At 41.9% G+C, this 13,553-nt stretch overlaps 1 protein-coding gene across 2 annotated transcripts in view; it reads left to right on the top strand.

The window, feature by feature from the left end:
- PHLPP2 (PH domain and leucine rich repeat protein phosphatase 2) overlaps positions 1–12,413 on the top strand; it is a 71,862-nt gene extending 59,449 nt beyond the window's left edge. The window contains exons 14-20 of one of the 2 annotated variants that reach the window (XR_006783435.1): positions 1,029–1,191; positions 1,420–1,550; positions 2,194–2,304; positions 3,113–3,307; positions 4,736–4,967; positions 7,333–11,945; positions 12,289–12,413. Coding sequence is in view for 1 of the 2 variants with exons in the window: in XM_045819214.1 (XP_045675170.1) it covers positions 1,029–1,191; positions 1,420–1,550; positions 2,194–2,304; positions 3,113–3,307; positions 4,736–4,967; positions 7,333–8,487 (1,987 nt within the window). In the remaining variant the exon portion in view is untranslated. Of the gene's footprint in view, positions 1–1,028; positions 1,192–1,419; positions 1,551–2,193; positions 2,305–3,112; positions 3,308–4,735; positions 4,968–7,332 lie in introns of both variants that reach the window. The other variant, XM_045819214.1, reaches the window with a different exon arrangement.
- Positions 12,414–13,553: the final 1,140 nt, after the last annotated feature.

Genomic DNA, 13,553 nt, shown 5'->3' with positions numbered 1-13,553 from the left:
GCCTGTGAACCAAAGGATCTCTGGTTCGATTCCCAGTCAGGGCACATGCCTGGGTTGCTGGCAGGTCCCCAGTTGGGGGCATGTGAGAGATAACCACACACTGATGTCTCTCTCCCTCTCTTTCTCCTTCCCTTCCCCTCTGTCTAAAAATAAATAACTAAAAATGTTTTAAAAAAGAAATTATGATATGTAATATGGAAAAGGCAGGATATAAATTTTATGTAAAACAAATATGCATATGAAAAGCTAGGTAGGAAATTCAGCAAAATAAGAATAATAATTCATCCCGATTGGTGATATTATTGATTCATTTTCTTTATTTTTTAAATGTTCTCTATGTGTTACAGCAGTTTATTTTTACAATTTTTTTAATCAGTCAGTAAAAAATCAAAGCAACTTGTAGTAATCTAGATAGAGGAATTAGGCCATCTTAAGGTAGTTTGCTTACTGTGGAGAAAATGTGGCCCAGTTCAGCAGAACAGTGTGAATCACTGACCTAGCACAGCACTGCATGTATAATAAACACTCAATGACATGTTTAGCGAAGACGGATTATGTTATGAATAGGTAACAGTAGAAATTTAAAACTGAAAGGACTGTTAGTGATGATTTAGTACAGCTACTTCTATAGCTGAGCATGTTGATACAGGCTGACATCATCTAATGTAGTATTTTGCAACTAGTTAGTGGTGAAGCAAGTACCACAGCTAATCTACCAACCATAGGGTGAAGCTGATTCAACAGCTTCCTGTAAGTCACACAATAGGAAGCTGTGCACGCCCTCAAGATCCTACCACTGTAAGAGAAGCAAGGGAAGCTTTGGGCCCTGAAAACACCCCAAGAGGCAAATTAGGCTGAGATTTAGCAGGAGCGGTCACCTTGGTGAGCCCATCCCTTTTCTGGTGTCTGGTTTCATTAAGACCAGTCATCTGGCAGTGGACCAGGTCACCTCTGTAATCTGGCTGCTACAAAACTTGCTTGGCAGCTCATTTTGGGTGCAGTGTGGTATATTGGTGTTTCTTTTTCAGTAAACTAAATAAGTTGGAACAACTGGAGGAACTGAACCTAAGTGGCAACAAGCTTAAAACCATTCCCACCACCATAGCGAACTGCAAAAGGCTGCACACCCTCGTCGCACACTCCAACAACATCAGCATTTTCCCAGAAATACTGCAGTTGCCTCAGATCCAGGTACTTTTGCGGCTGGAATGATGTCCCTCTGGGGGAAATGGCAGGAGTGAGAAGGAGGTTGATCTCAAAAGGAAGAAGCAAGTGGCAGTTGGGGATCACAGTATATTTAGTGGATTCCTGGGAAGCAATTAAGTTTTCTTGGAGCATATAGTAGGAGATTGAGTGTAGGGGGTTAAGAATCAACTACCTATGATGTATTTTCTTTCAATTTCTCTATCTTCCTCTTAGTTTGTAGACCTAAGTTGCAATGACTTGACAGAAATCCTAATTCCAGAGGCTCTGCCTGCTACCTTACAAGACCTTGACCTGACTGGAAATACAAATCTGGTTCTGGAACACAAGACACTGGACACATTTAGGTAAGAACATTTTTGAAAACGAATCCCCATGTGCCTAGTCCCACCAGCCATGTGTTGGTCTTCTTAAGGACTGTGGAGACCTCGATTGTTTAAAGGAATAGACTGGATGAAGCAGTAAAGCCCCTTGGTTGTCTGCCTTGATTCAGTTATGGATAGATGTTCTGTCCATCCATGTAAATGCTCTAGTCCATTTATGTTAGAACTCAGCATCATGGCTACTGCTCAGCCACACACTGAATACCTTTATATGGCGGGCATGACAGATATTTTAGGTGGCAGAGATCACTTTACATTACAGCATGTCAGAGACAGTGCAAGCCATTCATTGTACCAAGACTTAACTGTCTCAAAATACTTAAAGTAAGTAGACAGTAGGTTGGAACTTTGAAATCTTCGTTGTGCTTAGTTTCATTGAAATGAACAGCATCAGTTATAACAATATTTGGCCCCTAGATCTTCCTCATACCCTTTCCCTTCTTTTTGGCTAGTGGGTCAGCACACTACTTTTACTTAGTCTCTCTGAAAATGAATCTTAGTCTGTTAATAGACTATTTTATAAAAACAAAGATATCATCGTTGGAATAGTTTTTGTAAAATACGGAAGTGTATACAGTTTAATCCTCCCTTCCTCCACTTCCCACAGCCATATCACAACCTTGAAAATTGATCAGAAACCATTGCCAACCACTGAGTCAACAGTTACATCAACTTTCTGGAGCCATGGACTGGCTGAGATGGCAGGTCAGAGAAATAAGTGAGTATCTTGGCCATGGACCTGAGAAAAAAAAAAGGCAGCTAGCCCCTGACATCTGGAAACTGATCTCATGCTAGAAGCGGGGGCCCGTGATCTCATGTAGTATGTGAACAAATCACAGAATCCCCACATCAGATAAGGCCTCTCTGAGAACGTGATGCAGTGAGACAGAAACAAGATGAATGCACAGGCCACAAAAGATCACATGCTCTCTCTCATCCCTGAAATAGGTGACTGCCACTTTCTGAACCTGTTGCAGCTTTATCCTTATGTTAATCTCATCCTATACATAAGACTTACTGAGCTACCCAACCATAAGTGGCCCAGCTTTCTGACAGCTCCAAATCCAGTATGATCATTCCTTCATTAGACCTTCTCCAAAATGATCCGGTCAGAGGCCAAATCCTGTATTAGGTTTTGCAACACCCACTTACCTGTACACCCCAGAGTTCCATGATGTACCTTCTCCCGTGCTGCAAGGCATACCAAATGCAACTTAAGTACAGGGTTCCTCTGGGGGTTCTCTGGCTGAAGGGTGTTGTCGGTGCTAGTCCTTAATTACTGCTCAGAGAAAACATTTCATTTTTGCAGCCTTAGGCAGCACGGCAAAGCTAGTACATACTGCCTCTAAATGTGGCTGAATAGCCCCATGTCTTACAACATTGACTCAAGTGCTGCTTAATTTTCTAATACTTTTTTGTGTGTTCTTTCTACCTTCAACCAGTACTCACTTTTTAAAAGAAGGCTTCCCAGAGATAGTCTTTTACCAGTAACTTTGTTGTTTGTCTTTCATATATGTCTGTAATAGGCTGTGTATATCTGCGCTGGCTGTGGACAACTTTGCAGAGGGGGTTGGAGCTGTGTATGGCATGTTTGATGGGGACCGAAATGAGGAGCTCCCTCGCCTGCTCCAGTGTACCATGGCAGATGTGCTTTTGGAAGAGGTACAGCATTCAACAAATGACACAGTGTTCATGGCTAACACCTTCTTGGTGTCTCACAGGTAAGCAGGTGGGTTGAATAATCCCTAACTCAGTTCTGCTTTAGGAAAATAAATCTCACTAAGCCAGAAGGTCAGGGTCTAAATTATAGGGACAGGATCAAGATGAAATCGTGCTCCTTCTGCCCTGACTATTCTTTCTGTATCAGCATAGAATATGGGGATTTTGATCTTTAAAGAGCCTGTGGAGCCATCAGTGTTTCCTCTGCTGAACCCGAAGGTTGCTGAGGTCCTGGAAAGCCCAGAAATCATGTGCAAAAGATTGTATGTGTGTATGTGCATTTGTCCGCTGGGGGAAAGGAAGGTGGTAAACTTTTAAAAGCTTCTCTAAAGCGTCAGTGACCTACAGAAAGTTAAGCATTGATCAGATTCATGTGTTTAGAATACTTATGGGAATTTACCAACTAATCTTCTAAGTCACTTACAGGTTAAAACCCCTTATAATTAAACTATTGAAAATCTCTTAGTAGCTAATGGACCATCTTCCCCATCAGGTGAGCTGCATACAGAATATGCATAACTTAGAGGAGGTTATCTAGTATGATCAGTGTTGAAATGGAACATCTAGGAGCCCAAATTGGTTTTATCTCTCATTATAACATGAACTAAAGAGGCAGGGAAAGGAGTCTACTTTTCAGCATTAGAATTGAGCCAGGAACTTGGCAAAATAAAGGATTTGAGAAAGAGAACTCAGTTTATGAAGTACCCCACCTAAGAACCAGACACTGTACCAAGCATTTCTCATACCATATCTTTAATTTTCAAAACAAGCCAAAGAGGTGGGTATTTTATCAAAAAATTTCTCAGAGAAATAACTTGCTGAACATTTATAGCCAGTTAATGGCAAAGCTGGAATTTGAAACCAAATCTCTTCAATAGCATCTGCTCTGTGCTTGTTAGCATTGTGTGCTCCATGCTAGGGACTGGGTGTCATGTGTGTGGGAGACATACAGGGAAAATTACGATCCTTCATTCAAGGAATTCACACCCTAAAGGAGTTCTCAGTGTGTTGTTCTAGGACAATAACCTCAGCAGCCTCGGCATCATTGGAAACTTGTTAGACAATGAGAAACTCTGGGGTGGGCCCAGCAGTCTGTGTTTCAATAAACCCTCTAAGGTGATTCTGACATCTTAAAGTTCATACAACTGAAGTAGGCCATTGTGTTCTATGATCAGTCACGGGGAGAAAGATGTACCTTCACTGTCTCCTCTAACCACACCCTTGGTGTGAAATTTCTTTACTTAGGGAGCTAAGAGTGGAAGGCAGGTGCTCCTCAGCATTGTCGCCTATAGCAGAGACTTCCTTCAGGGGGACAAAGGTGAGGCTGGCGCTCAGTCACATGGCAGGAAAACAGAATCACAGACACGAAGGACTGCCACTTTCTTCTACAACTAGCTACCATGTCTTCATTTCCTTTTCATTCCAAACAGGAAATTAGGGATGGCTGGTCAGAAGCTGGGCTCCTCCGCTCTTCTTTGTTACATCCGCCCTGACACTGCTGATCCAACAAGTAGCTTTAGCTTGACGGTGGCCAACGTTGGCACATGCCAGGCAGTCCTGTGCCGAGATGGGAAACCAGTGCCCCTCTCCAAAGTCTTCAGCCTGGAGCAGGACTCAGAAGAGGCCCAAAGGGTGAAGGACCAAAAAGCCATCATAACAGAGGTGAATCTCACTCCCCAGCAGTCGCTTCTGCTTCCCCAGTCGAGTGAGTGCGGTTTTGCAGAGGCAGCGGAGGTCCACCTCCCCCGTCAGGCCTTGCAGACTGTGCCCAAGCCAGATGACAGCGCTCGAGGAGAGTCTCGTGAGCAGCTGATGACCAGCAAAGAGAAAAGCAAATTCATGAGAAGGGAAATCCAAATTTGATCCTTTAGATCAGTGACTTTCAGCCTTTTTCATCTCATGGCACTCAGAAATTAATAACTAAAATTCTGCAGTACACCAAAAAATACATTTTTTGCTAATCTGACAAGAATTAGGTATAATTTTGATCCATTCACACCAGGTAACTACTGTTGTATTGGCTGTTGTCACTTTCTTTTTAATTTGACAGGCTAAGGGAACGGAGGTCAGTGTCCCTGAGTAAATAAATAGGTATTCCATGTTTTAAAAATTCTTGCAGCACATCAGTTGGAAGTCACTGCCTTAGATGTGTGTCTAGCATGGAAAATGAATGTAAATGCCATCCTTGGTTAATTTGCAAACAGAAGAGGAAGGGTTCTATAGTTTGGCACCCTTTTCTGAAAGGCAAAGTGTTAAAATATTTTTCCCATTATATTGCATTTGGCTTGTATGCCCTGGTGGTATTTTTTAAAATAATGAAGCATCAATATATCCACTATTTTATAGCTTTTCTTCTGTTTTAAAAATTAGCATAACATTTTTGGTTTCAAAGAGACTTTAGCAATTACATACGAACCTGCATAGAACTTCAAAGGAGAACTCTGTTCAGATCTTCTCTCCATTTTTAATTGGTTTGTTTCTTTACGGTTGAGCTTTAAGTTCTTTGTGAATTTTGGATACAAGTTGTTGTCAGATGTGTTTTGCAGATATTTTCTTCCAGTCTGTGGCTTTTTTACTTTTAACAAAGTCCCACTTATTTTTCTTTCATGGGTTGTGTTTTGGTGTTATATCTAAAAATTCATTGCCAAACCCAAGGTCACTTAGATTTTTTTTCTGTTATTCTGTACAAGTTTTGTGTTTTACATTTAGTAACTCAGATCTGTTTTGAATTCATTTTTGTGAAAGGTGTAAATTTTCCTTTCTAGATTCTTGTTCAGAAAGAATCTCCATGTCTAGACTCTTTCTTGCATGAGTGTGTTGGTTGTTGCAGCAGCGTTTGTTGAATAGACCATCCTTTCTGGGTTGAATTGCCTTTGCTCCTTTGTCAGAGATCAGTGGACTGTATTTGTGTGGGTCCATCTCTGAGCTGTCCTGTCAGAATTCTGAAGAGGACTCTTCATGTTAGGTTTTATCGAAAGAAGCACAAAACCAAAAAACGTATCACTGTGATGTAGCTGATTCTATGAAGATTCTGAAATTGTGAGGCATTCGCTTTAGGAAGTTCTTTGAGTCAAAACAAATGAAAGATAATAGATAAATTTTTGCTTGATTGGTCTGTTTTTACAGAATTTAGATGCTGTTGTTTCAGTTTTGGGGGGGAGGGTCCTAGACAAGTAGGAAGTATTTTTATATTGATGTTGTTTTAACTACAGATATTTATTGTTTGCTTATTATAACCGCCATGGAAAGAAGTACTTTTATTTCCATTTTACAGTTGAAGAGAATAAACTTTAGTGTTCATGACAAATTCTGATAAATGAGAGAGCCAGGATTTTCTCCCAGAGAATAACTAGAAATATGAAATAAGTATATCAATGGCTTTAGAGGTTTTGCTTGGTTTTATCTTCAACAGAAAATAAGTCTAAAGTATCTGGGAGATGAATATTCCCAACCTATAAGTAGGATTATTCCCTCTTCTCCACGTTTGGAATGACATCAGTTATGACTTGATCTGTTCTTCACTTTTGGTACAGTCCTTACCGAGTAGGTGACTTTACTACAGATTTCACTTTGCTTTTCTAGGCTCAATATCTTCCTGAATCTTTTCAGTACCAACTGTGCCTTTGAATGAGAAATCATTTTTAATGACCCATCTTGGTTTTGGCTTTTCTTAGTGATGCTTATTGTTTTTTTCTCACAGATGTTTCTCTATTTAAGGACGTGCTGAGGCCTGTACTTCATGTTAGAGCAAATATCTTTCAAGATTGAGGTGTCTTCTAGCCACTTAATTTTAATTGGTTTCAATATCAATCCTCTGAACTATTTAGTATAATTATGTGATATTTTGTCCTTTTAGAATTTTATACACTTATTTCTGTAAGTCCATTAAAAACGGCACAGATCCTAGGGAAAACCATATAGCATGCAGTTTGTTTTATTGTAGAGCTGTAAGCATTGTGACCTAGGAAGATATAACTTGTATGTCATTGTTGCTTGTTTTTCAAAATTTGCATTCTATTGTCTCTAGGACAACAAAGTGAATGGGGTGACCTGCTGCACCCGGATGCTGGGCTGTACATACCTCTACCCGTGGATCCTCCCCAAGCCCCACATATCTTCCACTACACTCACCATTCAAGATGAGTTGCTGATTCTGGGAAACAGAGCATTGTGGGAACACTTGTCATACACAGAAGCTGTCAGTGCAGTACGTCATGTACAAGACCCATTGGCAGCTGCCAAGAAGCTGTGCACATTAGCCCAGAGCTATGGGTGTCAGGACAATGTGGGGGCGATGGTGGTTTATTTGAACATTGGCGAGGAAGGCTGCACCTGTGAAATGAATGGGCTCGGCCTCCCAGGTCCTGTGGGGTTTGCTTCAACCACCGCCATCAAGGACCCTCCCAAGCCAACCACTCCTTCCTCCAGCAGTGGTATCGCTTCCGAGTTCAGCAGTGAGATGTCCACTTCAGAGGTGAGCAGTGAGGTGGGGTCCACTGCTTCTGATGAACATAACACCGTCGGCCTGGATGCCGGCTTGCTCCCAAGGCCAGAGAGACGCTGCAGCCTCCATCCAACACCCACCTCTGGGGTTTTTCAGCGCCAGCCTTCTTGTGCAACTTTCTCAAGTAACCAGTCTGACAATGGCCTGGACAGTGATGATGACCAGCCTGTCGAAGGGGTCATCACGAATGGCAGCAAGGTGGAAGTGGAGGTAGATATCCACTGCTGCAGGGGGAGGGATCTGGAGAACTCGCCTGCTCTCACAGAGAAGTCTCCCGTCCCATGTCCCGAGGAACATGGGAGAGGATTGTTTTTTGGGATCCGAAGGCAGAACAGTGTGAATAGTGGCATACTTCTGCCCATGAGCAAGGACAAGATGGAGTTACAGAAGTCTCCCTCCACTTCCTGTCTCTATGGAAAGAAACTCTCCAATGGCTCTATTGTACCCCTAGAAGATAGCCTGAACCTCATTGAAGTGGCCACAGAAGCACCCAAGAAGAAAACTGGCTATTTTGCTGCCCCCACTCAGCTGGAGCCAGAGGATCAGTTTGTTGTACCTCGTGACCTAGAAGAAGAAGTGAAGGAACAAATGAAGCAACACCAGGAAAGCAGGCCTGAGCCTGAGCCTAATGAAGAGGATCGGACCGAGCTCCCGGAGGAGTTTGACACAGCACTGTAACCCCTCCCCGAGTCCCAGCGTTAGGGAGGGCTGTGTGGTGTCGGGGTGGGGGACCCTGCCAGAGGCATTTTGCCTCTGCACTTCTGAACCATAGATGAGGGGGTTAGAACTTGGAGCCAAATATGGTGAGAGCTATCAGGGTCTCGCTCCAGATAAGCTAGTAAACACCATCAGTGTTAAGTTTTACATTTAACCTGCATTGGAATTCCCAGAGTTACTGGGAAGAAAGCAGATGTTGCTCTGTATGTCCTACCACCTGCCATTAACCCTTTCTCTCCTAGGATAATTTTGAGAATTTGCCTGCCTGGGCAGGAAAGGGACTCTTTCTGTGGAGGAAAATAACTGAAGATAATTCCTTTTATTGATTGCTGCTGATGGATCTCTGTGACAGAGAAATCACCTTATGTCTCAACCTAACTGATGGGATGTGATGTGACTAGTCACATGGCTTTTCATTCTTCTCTACGAGAATACAGCCTATCGAAATGACCTTTATTGGAAATGTAGAACCAATCAACAGATAATTTATGTATGTAATGTAATGAGAGCACTTTTCATTGACTGTGAACTTTTTATTTTCGAATCTGCACTCGAGCCAATCTTCTCAGAGGCAGCCCAGCACCTTTGTCCACAGGTGGAATGAACGTTGGGTGCTGGAGCCTTCTGTGAGGGTACTGGGAAGGGCGCTGGGGAATGGATTTCATTGTTGGATGTCACACTGTGAAAGCTCCTGAGAAACTGTGGGGGATGAAGATGAGAAAGGAGTGAAGGCTAAGACCACTTCTCCCAAATCCCAAAAAGAGAAATACTCCTTGACAGATGTGACACCTGCTAGGAATTTCCCAGCAGATCACAGGAGAGGCATTCGGGGACTGGCCTCTTCATAACATGTGGTGGAGTTGGCAGTCAGCCTCCTAGTGTGTAGGGCCAAGGTGGATGCCGCTCACATCCAAGTAACCTTGAGTTATAGCAGATGACCCTGAACAGACCGAGGCTGAATGAGAACAGACGGGTGGATGGATGGAGCTCAGGGGTCCGGCAGGTTCCTTTTCTTACTCTAGAGCTTAGGGATGGTTTTCTAAAATGTTGCAAGTGAGTTGAGCGTTCACCTCTTTAATGTTTAACAGAGTACTCTTCTGAAAACTGCTCATCCGAGAGTACTGGGCTCAATTACTAACGTAAGAAAGACTTAATCAAGAAGGCCCGAAGCTGACAGAAAACCTGGTTTACTGTATTTTTTTGCACATTCCATGTAGCCCTAGAAAAATGCAGTTCTTTCCATATTTTTGTTCTGTTGACTTTTCCATTAGAATATTTACTTAGGAAAATGAATTCCTATTTCTTCCTACAAAATTTTGACACTGCTTGATATTACCCAATGGGGAATATACTTTGACTTTCTAGAATACTTTCACAATTAAAAATAGTAGAGTGAAACCATTTTTAATTTGTTTCATGAGAAATAAAAATGTTAAAGATATAGTTGATTATACATTAAATATGTGGATTTTGGGGGTGTTGTTTTTGTTAAAGCAATAGTAGAAAAACAGGTGACTTGTCCACAAATGGTTGGTCATAATGTATCTTCACTTTCTCAGAGGCCCCCTACCCATGTGCGTGTTTTGGTGGGGTACACTCTTGGGGGACTCCATACACTTGGATGACTGTCGAGGTTTGACCCCTCAAGCATCTGAATTTGAGCCCCCAAATTGTCAGGAACACCTGATTTCCTTTGTCAAACTACTAGTCGGCTACTGCAGAATTTCAGAACTCAGGTTGTGATGCGAGTGGGGAACATAGTGGTTCATACAAAGTTTTAGGTGCTGTTAGAAAGATGGGAACAAGAGTGTGTTGCTGCCTTATTTTTATATGGGGAAAAAGTGAAGGAAAAGTGAAAATGAAGGAAACACCCGAGAGGATGGTGACGGGTGATGTAAGACATCTTCCTACCCAGACAGCGGAAAATTTCAGTGATCAAGTAGTGATGTTATCTAGAAAAGAAAGTTGTTTGGGGAACAAACCATTTTAATAGTATAGTTTCTTTAAAATTTTCCTTTATCTGAGAACTCTCTTGTCTTCTGTTTGTTACCCACCCTACTTGTTGGAACCACCACAAAACCCCATTCAAAAGTGACTTCACCAGAAGTAAATGTATTTACTTTTTAGTCAGAAGAACTCTAAAATTCCCAGTGTTTTTGTGTGGTAGATGTATTTTCAGGAAACATTGGGTTGTATTGGAAACCTTTCATGTATGCTATACCAAAACTATTCTTTTTATATAAAAATTTCCTTTAATTCATTTTCCTCTATAATTGCTCTGTATTGAAACAGAGGGTAAAAAGGCCATAGCCCATTACCAAAAATATACAGAATCTTTTGACCTATTAGGCCGTTTACAGTAGTTGTGTGTGTGGATTAGACTGTCAGGTGGTGAAAGACAGGAGTCTGTCTCCGGGTGAATGTGACCTACTTCCTAGGACTCACCCAGAGGACGTGTTCCCCAGGTGGGCAGAGCACCATCGATCTCTAGTCCAGAGATCCTGGCCTCTGCATGATTCTCAGGTCTCTGTGTGTACCTCCCATTTAATAGAAAAGTCTAAGAGAATTTCTGAAAGAACATCACTCCTGCTTATGGGAGCAGTTCAGTGTCTTATGGAAGAAAGGAAAATACACAGGTGTTGGCAGCCATGGTACTCTTACTTTAATCCAAATGAATTGGGAATACATTTGAAAATTTGAATGCTGGTATGTCATAAAACTACCGTGCTACAGTAGAGTGACTGAATTACCACTCCAAACACCAGTGAAGGCTTTCTTATACTACTGTACAGTGTGTGTGTGCAATAAATTTACGAGTTCATTTTCCTGGGGTACAGAAGAGCCAGCGTGAGCAGCTTGGTAATCATTGGGTGCTATTACAATTGCTTGCAGCGAGTGCTGTTTTCAGGAGATGGAGCCAGTTAGCTTGGTTTGGCTGATCTGCTGAACAACAAGTGATACTCTTCTTTCCATGTAGACCTTCAGCAAAAGCAGGTACTTGGAAGCTACGGGCTCACCTCTATCTACTCAATAATTATTAATGAAGAGACCTCCATAAGGGAGCACTTGGCTGTTATCGATAAATGTATCAATTATTAAATAGTCTCCAAGCCATTCGGTGATGCCTGTGGCATCACTATAGAACTGTCTCGTGTGTCACTTTTTACTTCCCTCTAGGCGGAGCCTTTCAGACTCCCCCAGTCACGGAGGCAAGTTAATCTTTCTCTCTGGTTAGTGACTTTTGCCCATAGCTGGATAAGCACTTCCTAGACTGAGAAAAGCAGCTACAGTGAACCCTGCTGTTTCCCTCATTTGGTGACCATTCAATCACATAAGCTCCTTGTATTCTAAATTTCACGCACTTCTCCCAGATGCTATAGGGTTTCCTCTCGCTGTTGCCAGTGGATGTCATCCAAACAGTGAGTTCATATCTTACGGTTTTGTGCAATCATTGTCGTATTGTAGTCCTAAGACTCATTATAGTGTATTTTTGATATTTTTGAAATGTGTTAAATTTTTTAATTCAATAATATGAGCCAGAGCATGTTGCAGCAAATCTATTGTTTGTAAAAAATGACAATAACAATAATAAATAAAATAAAATGGAATATCTTTTTCATGGCTTTGTTTTAAAATGGAATACTTGTTATTTTATAAATACTTTATTTTTAGCATGAAACTGTAATTTTCTCTAACTTGTATGTAGAATTAGTTTCGTAACCAAAAACACCCTTAGACTTTTTCTGCTTTTTCTTGCTTTAGGGGAAGATGACAAATGAAACCACATTCCATGACACTCTATGAAGCTGTGAGTTAAGGGCAGAATATTTTTCATCACCTTTTAAGCTGAAATAGCAATAAAGATTTTTTTATGTTAAGAAACATTATATTCTGACTTGGTTTATGTTTTTTTTTTTAACCCCAAGACAGGAAACGTCCTTATTTACATGCAGGTGATTTCCTCTAGCTGACTAGAGGAAACTCGATTATGAACAATCAGCAGCTCTCCTTAAGTAGATAATCTAGCCACCATGTTTGATATAATGTACTAATGACTTTGGTATTACAATTTCCGACATACTGGTGGGTTTTGGCTCATAAAACACAATCTAGGTAAGCCTCTAAATTATTCCTCTCTTCTCCCCACATTGTCTCCAAAATCTCTGGACTTCAAGCAAGATTACCTGCCTCTCTCTCCAAATAAAGTCCACGTTGAAGTAATTTTTCAGGTATTCTCATTAGCGGAACAAACATTTTGAGAAGTTGGTTCACAATCTTCATTAAGCACTCAGCGCACCAGGGTTCAACACGGTCATCTACTCTGAATGCCTCAGCTCCATGCCTCCCAGTTCCAGGGTGTCAGAGGTGACATTCTCTGAGTGTGTCCTCTGCTTTGTGTGACACCAGTTTCCTGGTACACAGAAGGCCACAACAGTACACGAGTCACGGTGTGTTCCAAGGTGTGATCATTGGGTCCCAAGTCTTTCCTCTGCCGAGTAGAAGGTTTGCGTTTAGGCAAGTTAACCTCTCCAAGGTTAAATACAACTAATAGTATCTTAAGTCGTGCGCTTAAAATGAGATGATGCAAAATGCTTCCTGAGCTCAGTAGAGGATCTGGCACACAGGGAGCCGTTGGCAGAGTATCAGCTATTGTGTAAGACACTTAACCTTGGACCTTTTGTCTCACCTGTCAAATGTGAATGATAAATCTTGACCTGCCTCCTCAACAAGTGCTAGGAAATCAGACGTGGGAACTGTAGATGTCAGGTGCTGTGATTACAGAGATTGATGAGCTCCAATCACTTGAAAGGAGCTCAGTCTTGGCAGCAGTGTTACAGCTGGGCCTGGGCACAGCATTGGTGTCGGAGAGGCCAAAGTCCTCGTTTTATCAAGCACGACCCAGACACAGGACATGCTCCAGGGAGTAAATGCTAGGTAAAAATAGTGTGTGGGAGGGGGTTATTTTTGGGGGGTCGGGGGTTGGTGGTGGGGAATGGGTGGTTTGATTTTTGCTGTGGGTAAACGTT

Source organism: Phyllostomus hastatus, unplaced genomic scaffold, assembly GCF_019186645.2.
Source record: "Phyllostomus hastatus isolate PE091 unplaced genomic scaffold, TTU_PhHast_1.1 phas_scaffold_345, whole genome shotgun sequence".
NCBI lineage: Eukaryota > Metazoa > Chordata > Mammalia > Chiroptera > Phyllostomidae > Phyllostomus > Phyllostomus hastatus.
This window is presented reverse-complemented; position numbering and strand designations above follow the sequence as displayed.